Below are 22,679 nucleotides of genomic sequence, written 5' to 3'. Positions count from 1 at the left end.
GAACTAAAATAAGTGTAGGGAAAAAAAATCTTTCTTGAAAATGATTTATTAATTCAAGCATTTATTTAAATTTTTATTTATTGGGTTCCTACTTTATGACCAGTGTAAGTTCAGTAGGACTCATTGCCTGGGCATAGAGAAAAATAATGTATATGAAATTATGCCTTGGGGTTCCTATTGGGCAAATCTGGGACAATATATACATGAAAATGATTAATTACAGTAAAGACTTATAAACCATTGGGGGGAAAAAGGAAGTCATGAGTCTATACCAGTGACTGACTGATGAAGATTTAAGGGTGAGGAGTAGATAGGGGAGAAGAGAGGGCTCTTGCTTACATAAGAAGGCCAAATGCCAGTTAGTAATGTACAGGGTATGCTGCCGTGGGAAAAAAATCAGCATTTTGCACACATCATAGGAAAGTCATGGATTAGGATGCTAAATCTAGGGGGAAGTTTTGATTAGGGACATATTTTTTGCATGGTTTTAAAATGTTTCTCTACAGATTACTTATTTGTTGTAAAGGAAAAATTAGTAATTAGTTTGTAATGTACTAGATAGTACATTGATCAATGATAAAAATTAACATCATCATTGAAAAGCAGGTGGACATCTTGTGCCTCCATCTGTCATACTCTAAGGACACATCATTGCTTGTATAATACTACAGCCAAGAGTGCATTCTCTGAATCGTAAATGTATGGAAACATCAAGCAAACCCCAAAAGAAGAACATTTTAATGAATAAAAGGAGGGGCTAGGAGGCAGCATTCTTTAAAAGTGTTATAGAGAAATGCTGTGGAAATGTTTCAGATTGAAGGAAGCTAAAGAAACGTGACAGCCAAATGCAATACCTGCCCATGGACAGGAAACTGTACTCGGGTGGGGGTAGGGGTTGCTATAGGACACTATTAGACCCAGTTGACAGACTAGGTTATGAGTGGTAGATTATAGAAATGTGTTACAGTAATGTTAACTGTATTGAAATTTATAACTGTACTGTGATGTTATGTAAGACAGTATCCCTATTCCTAGGAATTATTCACTTAAGTATTTAGAGGTAAAAGGCCATAATATTCATAATTTTCCCTGTGATGTCCTGAAAAATGTATATCTGAATATGTTTCTGTATAAATATATGTGTAAATATACGGATAAATATATGGAAAGAGAGTGAGCAAATTGTAAAGCATTTAGGATAAAATTTTAACAATGAACTTAGGTAAACTCTGTTTGAAGTTCTTTGTACTATTTTTATTCTTGCAATTTTTATAAGAGCTTGAACTTATTTCCAGATAAATAGTTTCAAAATTAAGAAAAATAGTTATATTCTAAATATGATAGGATTACATAAAAAGAAGCACAGAAAAATAGATCAGGGGACATAAACTTAGAAAACTAAGATGTAGGTAAACAGTTTGCATCCCTCTCAGCAACCAGTTGATATGTGCTGGCATCTGCTAAGTGCTAGATGCTGGCCCAGATAGCAGCTAACAACGGAGCTACCGAGTATGCTGTTTTAAAAATGGTACCATTTTAGCTGTTCTGTCTCAACTTACTGAGATGCAGTGCAAACTACTTATGCTTTAATATTTGTGCTATGTATAATGGTTTTCATCCCTTTTATTTATTTTAGCATATTAAGTTTTCCACAATTATAAAGGAAATTATTTGTATTTGTATGCTACATCTGATATAGTACCTTTAGAATGAGCCGTTAATCACACTTGCAGGAATAAATTTTCATTATAATCAAAAGAGAATCTTTATTGTTGTTATTTGTAGCACTGGATCTTTGGGTAGGATATATCCAATATATTAATATCATAATTTATAATAAATGTTCAAGATATAAATAATCTCATGGAAAAACCTAACTGAAAGCTAAATCAGATTTCATCCTTTTAAAATTAATTTTTCAACCACATGACTGATTTTTTTAAAGCATGACTTAATTTTTTTTTTGATATAAACAAGATTTTTATTAGTGAAGTAAAAAAAAAGTAGTGAAAGCTAGTACACTGCCGAGAATTGGGAGCGGGCCAATCCAAGAGAGGAAAAATGGCGTATGACTTAATTTTTTTATTTGAAATTTCACTAATACTTGTATGGTCATAAAGATATTAAAAAAAAGTCTTTGATAATGGTCTTAATAGAGTAGCAAGATCCAATAATCTAAGATGTTCTATTTGTAATTAAAATAAATACAGAAGTGTGATAATTCTGAAGACCTCTACACAGTGGAAATAGGCATAGACTTGGAAAGCACTGCAATAGCAAATGGTGCCTGATATGATTTCTAGTGAATCTGGATATTAGATCTAGATTTTAGAACTCCTTATTCTTTCCATATTGGGTCCAGCTGTGCTTATCCCATTTGACTTACTGTGGTCAGTTGGCTCGTCTTTCTAGTTTTGAATAATTATAAGGAAGATTATTTCAGTAACTCAACTGAATATTGTCCAGATTATTAAGAAGAAAACATTATAATCTAATGCTTTATCAGTAGATAATATTTGGAATTTATGGAATTTCTATGTGGCTCTTCTTTAAATATTTTCCATTTTTGTTGACCTTATCTAACAGTGTTAAGAGCTTTTTCAGGGGATGAAAAAAATGTCTTTTTTTCCCAGTAGTCCATCAGTTGCTGATGTATCATTCTAACAGTAATCTTTATTCCCTAATCCCCACACCCACCATGCCCAACTCAGAGACTCATTTGAATTGAAATGTTCTTGGTAAAAATGCATGCTGTTTGTGTTGGCCATATCAAACTCTATAGAAATATTTCAGCCATCAAAACTACTGGAATTGTGTTTAAAAACAAAAATAATCCCAGCCCTCTGGATCTATATCCTTCAAATGGAAGAAGCCAGTGGTCTGGAGTCTTTGTGTCCAGCGAGAGTTTTGGAAACTGGCACAGAGTAGCCTGATTTCTGATGAATTTCAGTTGCAGTGTAGGAATAGCTATTTCCTTAGGTGTCAAATCAGCAGTACTACTAAACAGGTTCTTTTATAGATTGGAAATTTTAAATGGCTAGTTCCTTTTTCTATTTCCAATTGTTTGAAGACTTCACCTGGCTGCTGTGTGTGACTGTTAATCATTAAAAATTTTTTTGCTTAATTCAAAAGAAAGAATGCTTTTTTCGTGAGCATTTAAATCATTGGCTAGACTTCCTTTTCTCCTGGTGATTTATTTTTCAGTACACAAATCAAAAGTAAAAAAGTAAATTAATTTTATAATTGTTTTTGTAACTGTGCCATGTCTACTTGTCCCTGATATAATTTGACATTAACTTCTTTTTAATGATAGACGAATCCTTAGTACTGTGGAAAAGAGCAGACAGAAATATAAACCAGCTTCTCTCACAGTGGAGTTTGTCCCTTTCTTTTATCGTAAGTAACAGCTATGATTTCTCTTCTTTGATTCTGATATTACTCTGATTGTTCTTTATTTTGATTGATTCTGACCTTGATTCAGCTCGTGTGTTTATAAGGTAAAGATTCTAAGAACCTGTCACTAGAGTACTTGGTTCATGTTTTGTTGTGGTTATTGTTCTTGGTTTTATTTAATTTACTATTCTTGAAGTGTTTTTCATTTGAGAAGAGCTGAGTGTTTTAATGACAGCAGTTTGTTTTAGAACTTCAGATTTTTTATTGAAAATAAACTTGAGAGAATTGGCCCTCATGTGTGTGACCTACCTATATGGACTCTGGTTTTCTTTCTTTAAAAAAGTGATTATGCCATATTTCATAATATAGAAAATTTTGCAGAATATAGAAGGAACGCCTAGTGTTTCCCATTCGTATTTGTGAGATCTTAACATTTTGCCATTTTACTATATTTGCTCCAGTTCTCTTTTTTTTTTCCCCCTAAGAAATAAAATAAGACAGAAATAGTCCTTTTCAGGGCATTTGATCCTGTCTAAAATGTCCATAAGACATGTGGCCATGCCACAAGGTCCTTGAACTTTGGTCCTATCCAAAATGAGCATATTTGGTTCATGCCAAATGATTTTGGACAGGACCAAATATCAAGGACCTTTTCGTGTGGACTAAATATCTTACGGACATTTTGGACAGGGCCAAATGTCTGCTAGCCAAATAGTCCTTTGATTGCTTGAAAACAAGATTTCAGTGCCCACTTTGCTTGACTACTGGTAGTGATACTGGCTTTGGCTAGATAATCAAACTCCCATGTCCGCAATAGGAAACCCAGCATGCCAGCAGAACAGTGTAGGTGTTTCTGCTCAGGAGGAGATCCAACACCCTTCTAATGGCTTTTCTTGGGTTTTCCAGGTGAGGGTATGAGACCAAACTGATGGGTGTGTGAGCCACCCTGGCTTTGAAGTGCAGTAGCCCAAAGAAGACATTTATACCTTGTAATAACCATGATTACTTCCAAATCCTGGGAAGGGAAATTCCCAGCTTACAAATGACACTGCAATCAGGGAAGCCCAAGGTTATGAGTTCCCATCAGGTATTTATAGTTATCATAGTCTTCCTAGTCCAGATCAAGGGCCATTTTTACCATAAGCAATGTTGTCTGGTAACATTTGTCACTGATTGTCCACATTGGTCAGATTTCCAATGATAAAATACTTGGTCCATTTTCTATAGAGAAGGAGAAGGGTTTTTTTTTTTCCTACCCTTTGTTAACCATTATTCACAGTAGTGATAGATCTTTTGATTATAAAGATGTTTTTCCTTTTGCAAGTTTTCCTTGGGATGAGACTTTGGAATAGGGTGAATATCTTGTTTTTCAACAGTTTTCATCTAGTATTTTTGCATCCCTTGATAATCTTTGCCTGGATCAGTTATTTCATTGAGGGCTGAGGTATTGTGGCTTTCATATTCTATCCTTATACTTCTGTCAACTGATGTATTCTGTAAAAAAGAATTTTCCCGTATCAACTGGGGATAAATTACAACTTTTCCTAAAAAGGCTAGATAAAATACTTAAATCTTTCCCTGTTACTATCTGTTTTCAAAAGAAATTTAAATAATACTGACTTCTAGTGGGGCAAATAAGTTTTATTATTCTCTTTTTTTGTGTATCACTGTGAATTCAGTGACTTTTATTTATTCAGTGTTTTACAGTTACAGTTTTTTAAGCTAAAATTTTTCCAAACTTGATCAGAGTATTTTCTCCTATTCAGTTTGCCTTTTTCATTTAATTAATAGTCTTTTAAAGCACAGAGGTTTTAAATCTTAATGGAATGTAATTTATAATTTTTTTCTTTTATGAGCTGTGGTTTTTGTGCCTTACCTAAGAAATCTTGCTTACCTCAAGGTCATGAAGATTTTCTTTTGTTTTCTCTCATTAGGTCAGTTATCTTTTTGAGTTAATATTTTCTGTCTAGCTTAAGATTTTCCATTATTGCTATGCAACATGTGTTGAAAAAGCTGTTCTTTCTTCCATTGAATTACCTTGGCACATTTGTCAAAAATCTGTTGACTGTAAAATGTGGGTTGATTTCTGGATTCTCTTTTTTGTTCCACATGTTTCCCTTTATGATGTTACTACACTGTATGATTATTGTGATTTTATATTAAGTCCTGGAGTCATTAAGCCCTCCAACTTTTTTCTTTTTATAATTGTTTTGGCTCTTCTGGATTCTTTGCATTTTCATATATGGTTTAGAATCCATTTTTCAATAGTGTTACAAAAAGTCCCTCTGGGGTTTTGATTGAGATTGTATCAAATCTGTGGAACCATTTGAGGAGAATTGCCACCTTAACTATATTGAAACTTTCAATTCATAAGTCTGATAGATCTCATTGTTTGTTTGTATGTTATTTATTTCTTCAGTCAGTATTTTGTAGTTTTTAGCATATAGACTGTACAAATATTTTGTTAATTTATCCCAAGGTGTTTATTCCAAGTTCTTGTAAAGCCTTTATAATAAACTATTGCAGATGAAAAAAAAAAAAGAGCTGGACATTCATGGCCTATTTTTGTTAGTGAAATGACCCTGTCTATCCATGGTAATATTCCTTGCCTTACCTTGATCATATTCCTTACCTGTTTTGTCATGTATTAATACAGTATCTGACACTCCAGCAATCTTATGATTCAAGTCTTTTTATATCCTTTATATATGTTTTCTTTGGGTCTCCTGTGACTGAATAGAACTCTGTTATCTGTGTGAAATCTGACAGTTAATTCAGTTTACAACTTCTTGGTGGGTTTTTCCTGTCTTTTGGGATTTTGTATTAATATTTGAATGTTGATACTTGGACTCCAGCTAAGTCACTTGTGTATTCCTGGGCTTCCTCTGTTCCGTATATCCTCACATATTCCAGCTGCCTAGGCCTCCCCATACTTTTTATCTGTCTACTAACTCAGCAAATAGCCACTTTCTTTAGGGGTTCCCCTTTCTGTGCAGTTGTTCAGGAAATGTCTAACGAAACAGAAGTAGAGGTGATCCTTGGGCTCACTTTGCTTTCATTCTCTTGTGTTTCACAACAGAAGGCAAATTTTTAGAACCTAAAAATCTCTAGAAATTATTTTGTCCAATTTTCTAGTCATTTATACAGGAAGCCATGTGTAGTGACAGTTATTCCGACATAGCTGGAATGACTTAATTTTTTTAATGTTAAATTTCTACCAATATATTTTAACTCACAGCTGTTTCTTTTTGGAAATGTTTCTTGTGTATAGGACTGGAAATAATTCTATTGTTATAGTCTTGTCTTGGTGTGTTATGATGTATGCAAAAAGATATTCATTATGGGATTATTAGCAGTGTCCAAAGAAGGTGGAAAGCATAAACCTTTATCAGTAGAGAACTGGTTAAATAAATTAAGTTACGTCATTGTAGTGGAATGCTCTCCAGTCATAAAAATGAATAAGGCAGATGTATATGTCAAGATGTAATAATGCATCTTAACATACATGTGTCATTCTTAATACATAATAAAAAATGTATTAAGTTAAAAACAAAAAAGCATGATGCAGTAGAATATGTAGAGCTTTTTTTTTAAGGTGTGGGGAGCAAGGAGGATTGAGGGAGACCTACTTTTTCTTGTCAGTTCTTTTATACTGTTCTAATTTTTCTTTCTCATGCACATATATAACCTTTTAAAAATAATAAAATTATAATATTAAAAGAAAGATTACTGTTGGTACCAGAACTTTAGAATACAGGCCCTGGAGTGGACTCAGGAAATCTTTTTGTCCAACTCTTTCAATTTTGTAATTGAACAATTATAGTCAATTATACTAATAAGAGGCAGTAATAATAGTAGTAGTAAAAAGGCATCTGATTTTATGTCAGATTTGGGATAATTTCTAGCTCTGTCACTTAGTAACCCTACGACTTTAGGCGGGATATTAAATTTTGACCTTCTATTTGCTCACTTATAAATAAGGGCAAACTATCATCCTCGTGTGGAGTATTATGAGAATTAAATGAGCTAACATAAAGTATCTAACATATTACCTGATAGATGGTTTCTCTTTTCCTTTCCTATAAAAGGGTGCATATCAACCTTGTTAACAAATTTTAGCCTTTCACAAAGATTTTAATTTTTCAGTGTCAGACATTCCTTAGAGATAAATCATAATGTGAAAGAGAAATCTTATTTATTTATTTTGTGTATTATATTTACAGAGTGTTTTCAAGAAAGTGAACATCTCAAGGAAAGTCTTAAATGTTGCTTATTGCATCTCTTTGGAGCCATTGTAGCTGGTGGGCAGGTGAGGAATGTGTTGAACGTTATACGATAGTAAACAGTGCAAAAAGCTTTCCATCGATTATTTAATGAATTATCTGTCTTTTTATAATTTCATGAACCATACAAACATTTTTCTGAGTTTAGATCTTGTTTAAAACTAATTTAGTTCTTTATTTATTAACTTCCCCAAACCTGAGTAATAATATTAGTACTAACAATAAAATTACTGCATAAATAACCAGATTTAACAGTTTTTGGTATTTTAAATTCTCAGTTGTGTTGACTTTCTGCTTCCAGTTCTTATTTTAGAATATAGAGGATAGTTAGCCGTATTAGTTCATTTCAAGACATATGAATTTAGTCACTCTTCTGTCTACTTATAATTACTAAATACATATGTACAAGATTTATATGCATTTTTTTCAAGAAACTCAGTTAGCTTTCAGTTATTTACAAGAAAGAAATTCTAGTAATGTTTATTTTTTTAAGTTGAACATCTTTAAAGCTGCCTGTGTTAAACTTTGAGTCTAGGTACTATTTGAAGACAGGATTATAGTCTAGAAAGAACATTCTACATGTTATCTTTAGCTACACAGTTTAGATCAGAGGTACTTTTTGTGCCCCTTTGGCAGTCTAATATAGCGCCTTGTCAGAATGTTTCCACATGCCTACAGTAAAATACATACGATCACAAAGGCAATTATGCTGAAATGCAGTTACTAAAATATTGATGAAACAAATTTGTATCATTGTAACGTGCTTCTTTATAACACATCAAATAGAAAATATAGCAGTAAGTCTAGTGATTAACATTATTTCAAACAAGAGATGAACATAAATGATGTTTCAAGATAGTACAACTATGCTGAACACTAGAATTTGACACATTGTAAAATGATTATAAATCAAGAAAAAATGTTTAAAAAAAGATAATACAACTATAATACATAATGAAAATGTGTATGATTTCTACTGATCACAGAATCACAGGTCTTGCTAATAGTATTACTTGGGTTTCCTAGTGGTCTACCTTGCCCTCTCCCCTTCACTCTATAGAGAGAGAAATGCTAACCAGAATCTTATTTTTCAGGTTGTTTGCTTTGTCATTTCCTTTATTGGCCAATATCCTTCTTTTGCTTTGGTACTTCCCCATTTCCATCATTTCTCCACTACTAAGAATAAGGATTAATAAGTGTACATGAATAAAATTGGAAATGACATTGTTTTTAACTAATGGAGAAGCTGGCTGGATCATGTTCCCTTTTTGAACATACCCAGGCTTGTTCTTGTTAGTGCCTGGGAGTAATCAAGCCCTGAGAGACCTCTAGTAATTAAAACTCATGTGGAAATCAGGTAGATATTGGAAGGCCATTTTATTATTTTTATGTACTGAAAGTACTCAAAATTTTTATATTCAGTTTATAGCTATAGTTACAACTATATTGAAATCAGAAGCCTCAGCACAAGGGTATCTAGATGAATTGAATATCTAAAGACAAAAATGGCTTTGTCATAAAGAGTGAAAAATTGAAGTCCAGAGACTGGTCTCTCTTTCCAAAGCATCATGTCTGCACTGTCCATTAGCATATTTATTCTGTTTCCTGCTGTGTTAAGAGCAAGGGCTCTGGAGTCAGACTGACGTAGGTTTAAACCCTATGTCATTTCTAAATAGTTGTGTGACCTTGGATAAACTATTTACATGTGTTTTAGTCTCTCTGGTTATAATACGGAAATAGGAATACTTACAGGGTAGTAGGCATAAGGACCCAATGACATGTAGTATATGTAAAGCACTTAACTAAGTGCCTGCACTTGTAAGAATGAAGTAAATCACAGGTGTTTCAGATTTATGATTCCATGAAAATTGCAGTAAATACTAAAGTTCTGTCAGCTTAAGTTAGAAGCTTACTTTTTTCTCTTGTTAAAAAATAGCAGTATTCAGTTCATCTGGTGGCTCTAGGATCTTCAAGGATTCAGTTTCCTTTTGAATGTCAATTTTGTTATCCTTACTATTATTTCTTGTGGTACAAAATAGCTTCCAGAGTTCTGGTAATCCTGTCTGCATTTTGGGCACAAAGATGGAGGGCGAGATGAAGAAGGAGACAAATGGCATGTGCCAGTTATCTTTCAAGGAGATACTGAAAAGCTGACATTTGATGTCTTTTTTAATCTCATTTCGAGACCATCAGGTAGCTGCAAAGATGCAAATATGTTCAGATAAAAAATTTGATAAAACTTATTACCTCAGCTTCCTTAGCAGCAAGGGAGGTTAGGAATGTAATCTTTATTCCTGGTGGCCATGTGTCCAGCAAAACATCAGGGGTTCTGTTAATAAGGAAGGGGAGGAAAATTTATGTTGGATGGGCCATCAGCAGTCTTCCCTGGTAAGACTTGTTATTTTTGGTATTATTTATTACACTGATAATAACAAGTCCAAATGGCCTAAGTATTATTATTTAAGATGATTTTACATAATTATATTCTGATTTATTATATGTCAGTTTAACAGTTTAGGGCAATGTATATTGTTTATTTCAAGTTTAATGAATCACCTCAAATAACTACCAGTTACTTAGAATTTCAGAAATATGTTTGTAGAATCAGAACCCAGCCAGTCCTCTTCTGTGTCTGTATCATTTAGAATAAAATGATATGAATGATACATGTCATTTGCTGAAAACAGAAAACCTGAGAGAGGCTTAGGCAAAATTGATGAGTTTATTTGTATTTTTGCATAAGAAATCCAGGTGTAGGCAGTTCTGGGATGGCACTGCAGCTCAGTGATATCATCAAAGACTAGGGTCCTTCATTGTTCCTCTTCTGCTCAGTAGCCTTCTCTTTTAATTCTGGGACTTGTTTCCTCATGACATGATGGCTCCAGGCTTCTTGTCTGCATTCCATAGGCAGGAAACAAGGTGAAAGGGCCAAGAGCACAGGGTCCTTCCCTTTTTTATTTGTAAAGTGATATCCTCTTTATAGTTTACTGGCATATATTCTTGACCAGAACTATGTCACATGGCTGTCCCTAGCTACAAGGGAGGGTGGTAAGTAAGTTTTCTACACGGACAGATTACCAGTTGTAAAAAAATCTGAATTTTATTAGTGAAGAAATGAAGACCTAATATGTGTAAAACACTAGCAATGTCTGTCAGAGTATCTGTCTAAAAAAATTTTTACCTTGTCTTATAAAGGTCTGCAGATTTATTAAATTCTCTTTGTTTGTGCAAACATAAAGAACTTCAGTTAGGTTAGGGTTTCATTTTTATTGTCTCTCATGTTTCAGAGGAATGCTTTGCAAGCAATTTCTCCAGCCACCATGGAAGTTCTTATGAGAGTTTTGGCTGATTGTGATTCTTGGGAGGACGGCAATCCTGAAGAAGTGGGCAGAAAGGTAGAACTTACTCTGAAGTGCCTTACCGAAGTGGTACATATCCTTCTTACTAGCAGTTCTGATCAGCGTCAAGTGGAAACTAGCACTATTTTGGAGAACTATTTTAAATTACTAAATTCAGATCATTCCGCTTTACCTAATCAAAGGAGGTCCAGACAATGGGAAAGCCGGTTCATAGCGCTACAGATCAAAATGCTGAGTGAGTATTTGATAAGGTTTATTATATTCAACTTTCTCTGAGTCTTTTTTTTTCTTGGTATTCTCCACTTTCATTTAGAATACAAGGCCATTGTATAGGAAATGTTGATTGTTTAATTCAGATATTGTGTGACTATATTTTGACTTTATTAATATGGAATTGATTTGTCTTTCACATCTTTGCTTTGACAATAACAAAATCGAGCCTCTATATTCTTTTTTGAAAGTTGTAATCTGCCAAAAGCAGCAATCTTAAATAGAAAATCAGCTGTGATTTTGAAATTCTAGGAGAAGTAAATTTTCAGAAAGTGCCGTTTGTAGTTTCTAATCTATGACAAAGTCACATACAATCAATTTTGTGTATGCTTCTATAACATCTCTATAGAGATCACTTCAACCTCCTGAGGGTTTCTGGTTTTTTGTTTTGTTTTAATTCCTCAGATCCTCTGTATGTGTGTCTTGTTTCTCTTTCCCTCTGTTTGTGTTGGTTGCTTTGTGATATTCTATGCTTTTCTCTCTCTCTTTGCAAGTTCCTTTACCAATATATGTGATTTCTTAAGGTATTCCTGTTAGATTGATAGATACTAATATTGTTAACTGAGAATCCCTTTTTATAGAAATAAAATATTTTCATTACAGCTCAACTAGGAAACTCAGGTAAGTAAAAGTGAAAAAGTTTTTTATATCCTACCGCCCAGACATAACCAGCATTAATGGTTTGTTGTATAGCTCTAGAGACTTAAAAAAATGTTTGTGTGGTTACGTGTGTCGTGTCCAGTTTAAAAATACTGGACATCAAAATTTTGGTGAAACTAAATGATTAATTACAGTGTTTTTGCAGGAAAATAAAATTCATCTTATACATCTATTTTTTTATCTTATAACATGTCATGTTTTATAGTTACTATAAATTGCAAGTTTATAAGGAAGTTTAAGTCTTCACTGAATGGACTTCTCTTTTATTATGAACTCATATTACCTATGCCAAATTTCCCCATATTTCTGAATGGGGACATCCTTTCAGTAGGAAACAAGAACAAAACATCATCACAGATGGATTAATTACCTCAGTCTCATTTTCATGATCACCATATGTTAATTTTATGCTATATATATGAGACTATGTTGCCAAACATAACCAAGTGTTGCTTATTGATAGCAAGTTGAGAACCACATTTTATTACACTTAACCACTAAAATGGAAGAACTCCTAAGTAAATCTCTGGGAAATATATATCACTCATATACAAAAAGTTAAATATTTTTAATAATAAAGTATAAAAATGTTCACTTTTCTTACTAAGTAATAAGTATTTTGTTTTCTACTTCTTATCCCTATTATTTCCTGATTAATTTCTATCAGTTTGTCAACTGAAAAGCATGAATTACATATATGACTAGAGTTAATGTTTCTGTGATGCCCAATTTTCTGCTTTGTAACTGGGCAGTTTTGTTTTTCTTTTCCTAGATACCATCACAGCCATGTTAGACTGCACGGATCGGCCGGTTCTTCAGGCCATTTTTCTTAACAGTAACTGCTTTGAACATCTCATACGACTTCTTCAGAACTGCAAGGTATTTTTCTATTATTACTATTACTATTGTCTTTGATTTTAAGAAGCTATTATTTTGTTTATGTTTGGATTCTCTTTCGAGCATATTACTATAACTAAATTTTTTTCTTTTTTATTGTGGTAAAATACACATAACATAAAATTTACCATCTTAACCATTTTTAAGTATACAGTTCAGTGGTATTAAATGAATTCACATCGTCGTTGCAACCGTTACCATCATCCATTCCCTGTTACTCTTTATCTTGTAACACTGAAACTCCATATCCATTAAGCAACTCCATATTCTCCTCTCCCCTCTGCCCTTGGCAGCTACAGCTCTTTCTGTCTCTATGATTTTGACGACTCTTAAGTACCTCATTAAAGTAGAATCATAAAGAATTTGTCTTTTTGTGACTGGTTTATTTCATTTAGCATAATGTCCTCAAGATTCATCCTTCTTGTAGCATGTTGCAGATTTTCCTTCCTTTTTAAGACTGAATAATATCCCATTGTATGTACATACCACATTTTGTTTATCCACTCATCTATTGATGGACCCTTGTTTTGATTCCACCTTTCAGTTATGGATAATGTTGCTATGAATATGAGTATACAAATATCTTTTCAAGATCCTACTTTAAATTCCTTTGGGCATGTATCTAGAAGTGGTTTGTTGGATAATGTAGTAATTAAATTTTTAATTTTTTCAGAGACCACCTTACTGTTTTCTGTAGTGGCTGCACCATTTTACGTTCTTATCACCAATGCACAAGGCTTCCAATTTCTCCATATTCTTATCGACACTTATTATCTTCTTCTTCTTCTCCTTCTTCTTTCATCTTCTTTTGTTTTCTTTCTTGTTTTTTAATAGCCAACCTAATGGGTGTGAGGTGGTATCTCATTGTGGTTTGATTTGCTTTTCTCTAATGATTAGTGATACTGAATATCTTTTCATGTACATCTATTCAAGTCCTTGGTGCATTTTTAATTGGATTGTTTAGCTTTTTTGTCATTGTTGAGTTTTAAAGTCCTTTTTCTTACGCATTGTTAACATTTAGTGTGAGCATTTGATGCATATGTTTTTGTGCTTTTGTTTCGCCTAAGATTATTTCATTAGCATTTTCATGTGTTTTGATTTTACATATTATTATATTAAGTGATGTACAGTAACCTACTCAATTATTCCCTCTTGGTAGATACTTAAATTTATTTCCAGTTTTTTTTGCTATTACATTACTTTTCCAAGTTTCTTACAATTCTATTTCTAGTAGAATTGCTAGATCAAAGGGCATAAACTTTCTAAATTAGGGAATGTTATATAAAAACAACTTGTAAATGAGTGGAAAATGTAGAAGAGTAGAAAAATAGAAATACTGTTAAGGTTCTTGATATGTACCTCCAATTTGCTTATTATTTTTTAAATTTTTTGCTAATTTATACTTGTAGCAGGCTTGCATATCAGTACATAATAACTAATATTTATGATTATTGTATGTTTCCGTAAATTTCAAGATGGTACCAGAAATCTTTTATGAGCTTCCTGAGAAGCCTTTGAAAATAAAACTACTTCACAGAGCTTTTACCTTTCTATTTGAGGTATTCTTTTCATGAATTCCCTGTTGAGAAATATTAGGGGTTCATTCTGATTCTGTGATTACAGATTACAGAATAAGAGTTTTAATTTTAGCTCCTTGGATTTTTCCACACTGTTAGAAGAAAAGTATGAAAGTAGCATTTGAAGTAGCCTTCAAAGCTTTCATGTCCCTCTGTTGTTTAACTTACAATAAAATTGTAAAGAATAGCATAAAATAGTAAAGAATATATTGATAAAGTAACTCGTAATAAATATTTATGAAGTCAAAAACTACCAAATTACCACTGGAGAATCACGTTGCCTCCCTCCAACTTTTAAAAATGATTCTTGGGAAAGAAATCCTAGGGAGATGAAAGCAGCATAAGCGAAATATTTATAAAACCTTTTTGTTTGTTGTAAAAAAGCAGTGTGGCTTTATTAGTTATAAAGACGACTTCAGTGTTAAAGACAAGATCTCACATGTGTAGAGAACCTGTCAGTCACACATTATAGAAGGATAAATCACTAGGATAAAATAGTTTCTACTAAAATTTTTGATATGTGTTTCTACAATATGTGAAACCAAGATATAATTTAAAAAATCTCTGTCATACCATGGTCAACAGTATCTTTTTTAAAAATACAAAACTGTCATAGCTGTCATGATGGTGACCTAATATTTGCTCTTTCTACTATGTTATAGGCCAAAGTTTCTTATAATGTAGATCTAGAAACTTGCTGACAGTCACAGCATTTTAAAATTTAATTATTTGGTACCATTTATCACATTTTGTTTTGAAACAGGAAATGTTAGAGAAGAAACACATTTTAGAGAGGAAATTCAGGCTTTGAGACCTGAACCTTCCCTGCTGGCAGTGGTCTCTATTTGTGGAATATTCTAGTCAGAATCCCTGTAGATTCCTCACCAAACATGGGAGTCATTAAATTTTAAAAACAAGGGGAACCTTTGAAATAAACTGCCCAGCTCTTTTAGTATACACATAAGGAAATATGTCCTGAAAGTAATTAGCTCAGGGTTAACGCTAATATATGATGGAGATAGGATTTCTTTACCCAGGTATTCTGACCCTAACTTCATTGTTGTACATAGTTTTGTAACTGTATTACTGGTACTTAAGGTCACTGTTCAGTCAGTAGAAAAAACTGTTTTCTGTGCATTAAATATAGGAGAATTACGGGTTTTATTTACTGTGTATGCAAACATATTTGATGGAGATAGGTGATACCATTTATGAATATATACAAATGTTTGGAATCTTGTGAAAACTTAAGTTCCCAAATGTGTTATAGGATGCCACATATGTCTATTGATTGATTTCTGTTTAAATTGTTTTTGTTAGTAAGGAATGATTCTTTTATAAAGTAATACAGAATCGAGACAATTGTCATTTTAACTATTTAGACCCGTTGCAAACATTGTCAACTAAAGGTTAAGGTATCATAAACAGTTTATGAATTACACAGAAATCTTTAGGCTGATTGCTGCAGTTTCTGTGCTTTCTGTTTGCATAAGATTCACCAACCAGTATGCATTAATTTCCTTGAGCATTTGTGTAAAGACTTCTGGGCTTGTCAAAATGAGTCCAGTCATACTGTAACATGCTTAAAACACAGTTCCATGGACTCATATTTTTAACTTTTATGATAGATATGATAAATTTTAGAGAATTCATACACATTGCCCTAGTGACCTTGAGCAGGTTTCTTTTCATTCTTTAAAGATAGATTTTAATTTAAATTTAGAGCAATGCACAATCAATATAGAAAGTTTTGAGGAAAAAAGAAGTATATAATATATTTTAAAAATCCTTTTATAAAGCATATGTATATAATACTTAAATCATGGCAAAATATGCATAGCAATATTTGTGTATGTATTTTAATGTGGATATACTTTCCTTTACAAAATTGGAATACTACTGAATATTTTTATATTCTGCTTTTCATCATGTTATACCATGAATCTTCCCATAGCCATCATATATTTTTCAAAAGATTGTTTTTAATGACTGCAAATATTTCAACCCAGCAATTCTCAAAGTATGGGATCTCTAAAATCATTTCAGGGAATCTGCAAAGTCTAATCTTAACAAAATTTCTGTTTGAGGCTAGATTTTCTTCATAAACTTTAAGCAAAACAACATTATAAAAGCCTGAATGCAAAATCAGATACGAGAGTTCATTTGTCTTCCTTTATGTCAGACATTTAAAGAATTTGAAAAAATGTAAAAGCACTCATCCTCACTAAGATATATTTTGGAAAATAAAGTTATTTTTCATTAACATGTTATTTATGTAAACATGCATTAGATTTATTATTTTTTGAATAAATGAACAAATTTTTAAAAATGTCTTGATTTTAATTTCTTATATGATAAATAGTGACAGATGTAACCCATATAAATAAAAGTTCTTTGGCGTTCTCAGTAATTTTTAAAGAGTGTTTCTGGTTCTTGAGACCAGAAAATTTGAGGACTTCTCTTTCAACCTATTAATGTACCATAATTTATTTAAGTATTCTACTATGTTGATATTTTAATGGTTTCTAAATTTTTGCTATCGTAAACAAAGTTGAAATGAGCATGTCTGTTCTAAAATCTTGGTGTGAGTGTGTTTCTTTGAGTAGATTTCTAGAAATATGATTACTGATTTTGAAGAGTAAGAACTTTAAGAGAGTTCTGATTTGGATTGCTTTCTGGAAAGACTGTACTCATTTTTACTTTCATTAGTTTTGAGCATTTCTGTGTTCTTGAACGTAAATAATATGGAATATTATTATTTTAAAAATCTCTGGTGATAGTAATAATACCAGCTTTCGTTTATTTAGCCTTTATGTGCCGGTTACTAGGCTAATAACCTAACATGGTTTGTTTCATTTAATTTGCACACCTATTTCATGAGATGATACTCTTTTCGTGTTTGAGAAAACAAGCTCAGAGAAGTTAAGTAGTTTTTCTTAAAACTAAACAGCTAATAAATGGCCAAACCAAGATTCAAATCCAGGTTCTGATTCCAAAGCCTGTATTGCATACACTGATCTATTTTTTAGGTTAGGCTTTACCTATGTTCTTGCATACCCTGTTTTACCATACTGTTACTCATGGTATTTTATATTGCATTCTTTCAGCACGTTAACTCGCTTTTTATTTTTTTATTTCTGAAATGATAGTTCCTAAGAAGAGCTTCCTTCTTAGGATATTCTTGATAAATCCCTTTATAAATCTAACTTTCTCTCCCTTTTCACTCGCATTTGAATTAATCTTTCTCTTTACCTAGACTGCGACTGAGCTCTTTGGGGATGCTGAGTTTTATTTATGTAAGCCAAACTACTTAATTCTGTCATTTCTTTCAGAAGAGGGCGATCTCTCAGAGATAATCGTAATCTCCCTTTTTCGTATACAAACTAATATAAATTATGCTCAACTTTTCATAATTTTGGAGAATACTGTTGTAAAATTTTAAACAAAATGTGTGGTTAGATAAATTTGGAAAATGTATACATGAAATGCTACTTACTGACCTTCCTTGTCAGAGTATGCATCAGCATATTCAAGAGTCTGAGAAGTATTTCCAGAAAGACCCCTTTTAAAAATTACTTTTAAAAGCATTTCACAAGCATCCTAGGCTACAGAACCCTTAGTATACATTCTTTACTACCATATCTTTAGTCTGTCTCAGTAACAATTTCTTTCTTTTCTGAGTCATTCTCTTCTATTCTTTTAGAATTGAGGAATATTAACTAATTGTTCCTAATTAATTATTGCTTTTGTTTCTTATTTTAGTAACTTTGAATTCCAAGAGAGAAATAATTAATTAATTATATAGTATAAACTAATGTTAATTTTTAATTCAAAAATTGAATTGTTGATTGTCAGTTTAAAGGTGGTATGCTTCACGAGTGGATTCTTGGATTTATTTTCAAGAGAAATCCATTTAAACTTCATTTTTGCTTATAGGTAATGATTTAATGTTCTTTCTCCATTATTCTTGTCTCTGTTTTTAACAGCTATTTTTAAATGCTAACAGTAAGGTGGCAGACAAGAACGAGAAAGACCTTGCCAACAAATTACTGACAGAAATGAATGAGGACCAGGTATCTACAAAGACTGCATCTTGTTTCAGCTGAAGTCCAAAATCTGTCAATGGGAGTACCTATTCCTGTACTTCTCTTCTTGTGTCTTAAAATACACAAACATTATCTACTTGTAATCTTTATCAATTATTTTTGAAAATTGTTTAAAAAATTAAAAGTAAAAATGCTTTCATCTAAAAGATAAGTATATTGAAATCTTGGTGGGTGACATAAACGATCAGCAGTATTCCATCTATGTATGTGTGTGTTCTTTTCAGTGTGAGGAAATATAAAGTACAGGAATGGGATCCCAGTAATATCAGTGCTGTCCACCTGGTGGTGATGCCATATTTTGGGGGGCTTCTTTTTCTAAGCCTTGTGGTATCCTGGGACCTTAGGGCTTTCTTTGTGAATATGTATGATCAATTTTAATCTCTTGATTCTTTGCTTCTTGTTGACAAATGATGATTATAATTCAATGGACAACCCAAATCTTAGAGGAAGGGAAGAAGATGCCAGACTCTTTTGAGTCTTGATTTAGCATAAAATTTAACTTTTTTCTTTTCGAAAAATTCAACTCTACATGGGTATAAGGCAGAAATATACAATTTATCTTACTTTTCACAATATATTAGGTAATTTAGTTTGGAAAAAAACTACCTATAAAAATTGCTTTGTTATTTATCTTTCCCAAAATGTTGTGAGAGAGCTTAACTGATGTCTCTTATTATCATTATGTTAATGTCCATGTATATAAATAGAGTTGTGGTGTAAAAAGAGATATGATAGTCTATTATTTTCTATTCTGTATGTGAAATGCCAACTACAGAGTACTGTTTTAGATTTCTCTATAAATTTTAGTTCCTTGAAAGTCTTCTTATATAGATTTATAAAATGTTATAAAAATCTTCTTAAGGGTTTACAATTAGTATTCCTAATGTAGGTACTGTGATGCATAGTCTTCTTGCATAAAGTTTAGAAAAGATCTTATTTGCATGAAATTCTGTATGCAGATGCTTAATGCATATGATAATAGTTTTGTCATATGTAATATGTTTATTTTATATAATTATGTTTAATAAACATCAACAAAAACCAAGATGCCAGCTTGAATAACTTGCTTAAAAGTGTAGAGCTTAGCTTAATATGACAAAGATCTAATCAGTCCCTTTTTACTCACACCATTTTTAGTGGGAGGGAGAGAGGAAAATTCTATTTGTAGAGTGACAAGCTTCAAGTTATAGTAACGTATTCCCAAAAGCAGGTTTTGGGGATGGGTAATTTTTACAACTTTCTAGTCTTCACACTATGCTTTCATGCTATATTATCATGCTGATGATATAACATTCATATTCAGCTTTTTTATATTGTTGATGTGCTATTTTGTTTTTGTTTGTTATGAATGCACTGCCCTGAAATTTAATACATTTCTTCTTTATGATGAAGCTTAAACAAAAATAGACAAAATAGATCTGGTATTTATTTTTTACAACTTTTGGCATTAAAGGTTGCCTTCTCAAAAACATGACAGTATGTATAGATACATATTTCATTTTCTGTTCTGCCTCAAATTCTTCATGTTATGTAAAAATAGATGTACCTTACTGTTTTCACATGTAAGTGGTTAGCTGGTGTATGCACATGCCATTTTATTTATAACAGGATTTGGAAACTAAGTAGACAAGACTATTTTAGACATCTTATTATACATGCTAATGAAATTTTAACCTAGGCGGTTTCAAGTGTAGTTTTGAAGGATAGTTAAAGCATAAGAGAATTTCCAGTGATAGACCTCCCTCCCTTCCTCTTGAGATTGTCCATTACTTTTAAAAAGCATGTATTAAGCTTAGTGTTTTTTCTTTCCCAAAATACATTTTAATGTAATGAGTGAATGTAGCCTTATCCTTCTTGACACATGGCTTATTTTCTGTCAAGCATATAACTTTTCTTACAGGTTGTAATGTTTCAGAAACCCATTTCATTGGAAGAGGAATATACTGCATGCTAAGTAATTATTTTTTCAGGTTTTCAGAACAAAGGTTTCCTAACTGAATACAAATTTTGAATACATTTGTTAATTTCTTGCTTTTTTTTTCCCCGCTGGTAGGTGTTTCAGGGACAGTTGGATTGTTTGGCTATATCAACCATTCAGGCTTTGACAGCAGTAATGAACAAATCTCCAGCTGCTAAGGTAAAACATATATCCTCAAGCTTTGAAGTGTTATCTTAGATATACCAGTTTTTGCTATATAATTCCCTAAGCCACTTAAAGAAGTATATAATATATATGGTTTCACGTGTGAAACAAAATAGTTCACAAAATATCTCGTTAGTATTGGAATCACTTAGCTGACAATTTAAAAGACAAATGCTTCTGGGCACTGCTCTGGGATTATTTAAAACACTGATGACTAACTGTAAGCTTTAGGGCTTTAAAGTGTCAGTCAACGAATGGGAAGAGAGCACTGGTGTTGAAATGTTGAAGTGATCGTTTTAAGTCATTCTTTGGTTAGTGCATTGAAATAATTAAATTTTATATCACAGTTTTTCTTCATTCATACAATAATCACTCTTTGACTATTTGGTCAGTTCATGACTGCCTAGAATATGAACATATTTCACATGTGAATTGCCCTATCAGTTTGGGACTTGTTCCAGATGGCCATTTCTTTGTAGTCACTAACTCTTAGGATTTTCTTTCCCTTCTCATTCACTGCCACTAACTATGCCCTGTAGTTCACTTATGCTGATTTTGTCCTGGTAGTTTTCCCACTGAGTACTTTTAAAGATTAATGATTAATTAACTAATTAATTAATTAAAGATTAATTAATAATCATCTGTGTAACATGGTGAGCATAGTGCAGGCACATGGTAAGTACTTAATAAGTGTAAGTGTCTATTATTATTTTCACCATTTTACTGTCTTATCCACCGCCTCTAATGTATTTTATGCCTTACGTTTTTAGTTCCAGAAATGAATGAATTATTCCTTGTTCCCTAAGCCATGCTTTCAGTTGCATTTCTTACTTTCCATTAGTTTTTGTTAGGAGACTAACATTGCCCTATAAATGTTGCTATATATAGCTCGTGGTTAGATTCCTACTGAATAGGCTTTTATAACTATTATAGGCTGGTGTGGGAATCTAGTCTCCATTTATAATAATTTCTTAAGGAAAAAATGATCTTAAGTTCTAAGTAATTGGTTTATGAGTATAATGGATTGCCTGTAATGTATTATGAAATTCAAGCCTAAAATGATGTCCAAATCTTTTTAGAATATAAGTTGTTGTTTTTTACTATGTAATGCCTTGCATGGTTTAAAATATTAAAGAGTCAGAGTCAACTAATTCCCCTTCCTAGAGACAACCAGTCATACTTGTTTTGTTTAAATCTTTCGATTATATAATGTTTTGTGCCTAACTTCCTGGAGCACTTTAGTGTTCCTAAATTTTTTTGCTTGTCTTTATATTTTACGTTATGGCTTTGGGTACCCACTAGATCAAAAATAATGTGACTTAGAGCTTACTAAATTAAACTTCATGCTCTGGATAATTCAAACCATTTAGTTACAAAGAGCAGAGAGAAAACCATACCCGCTTTTTTCTGGCCATTACTCAGAATTGGCAGGACTATTTAAACTAGTCCTTTTAGGCTGCTGACTCCTCTTATTCCCAAAATCTCATCTTTTCTCCATTTTTGTTTTAATTTCAAGTAATACTGTACTAATAACAAATCAAGTGAAGAAAGTAAATGAATCTGCAAGTAAAATAATAATTTTATAATACACAATTTTTGCTAATTCCATTTGTTTTATATTTTGGTATGTTATTGTAGCATTGTATTCCAGAAGGTGTAAGGAATCTATTTTAAGATGAAGACACGTGACTTAAGAAAACAGAAATATTGAACTCAATCTTTTAATATTTTTAGTTAACTTAAATAGGTATTATTTAACATTTTAAATATTCTAACACATTCAGTTTTTGAAAATGTGCTTTGATCGTTGATTTCTCCTTCTCTAGGAAGTATTTAAGGAAAGAATTGGTTATACACATATGTTTGAAGTATTAAAATCCTTGGGTCAGCCACCACTGGAACTACTTAAAGAACTTATGAATATGGTGAGTTTTTTTTAGCTTTATTAAAAGAAGTTCCATTATCTTGATATCAAAGATGGTAAATAACCT

At 32.2% G+C, this 22,679-nt stretch overlaps 1 protein-coding gene across 1 annotated transcript in view; it reads left to right on the top strand.

The window, feature by feature from the left end:
- Positions 1-22,679, top strand: part of NBEAL1 (neurobeachin like 1) — a 124,341-nt gene that overhangs the window by 27,070 nt on the left and 74,592 nt on the right. The window contains exons 6-12 of the mRNA XM_072961428.1: positions 3,314-3,396; positions 7,617-7,702; positions 10,964-11,270; positions 12,738-12,844; positions 18,426-18,512; positions 20,599-20,682; positions 22,515-22,613. Coding sequence (XP_072817529.1) covers positions 3,314-3,396; positions 7,617-7,702; positions 10,964-11,270; positions 12,738-12,844; positions 18,426-18,512; positions 20,599-20,682; positions 22,515-22,613 — 853 coding nt within the window. The remainder of the gene's footprint in view (positions 1-3,313; positions 3,397-7,616; positions 7,703-10,963; positions 11,271-12,737; positions 12,845-18,425; positions 18,513-20,598; positions 20,683-22,514; positions 22,614-22,679) is intronic.

This window comes from Vicugna pacos, chromosome 5 (genome assembly GCF_048564905.1).
Source record: "Vicugna pacos chromosome 5, VicPac4, whole genome shotgun sequence".
NCBI classification, from domain to species: domain Eukaryota; kingdom Metazoa; phylum Chordata; class Mammalia; order Artiodactyla; family Camelidae; genus Vicugna; species Vicugna pacos.
This window is presented reverse-complemented; position numbering and strand designations above follow the sequence as displayed.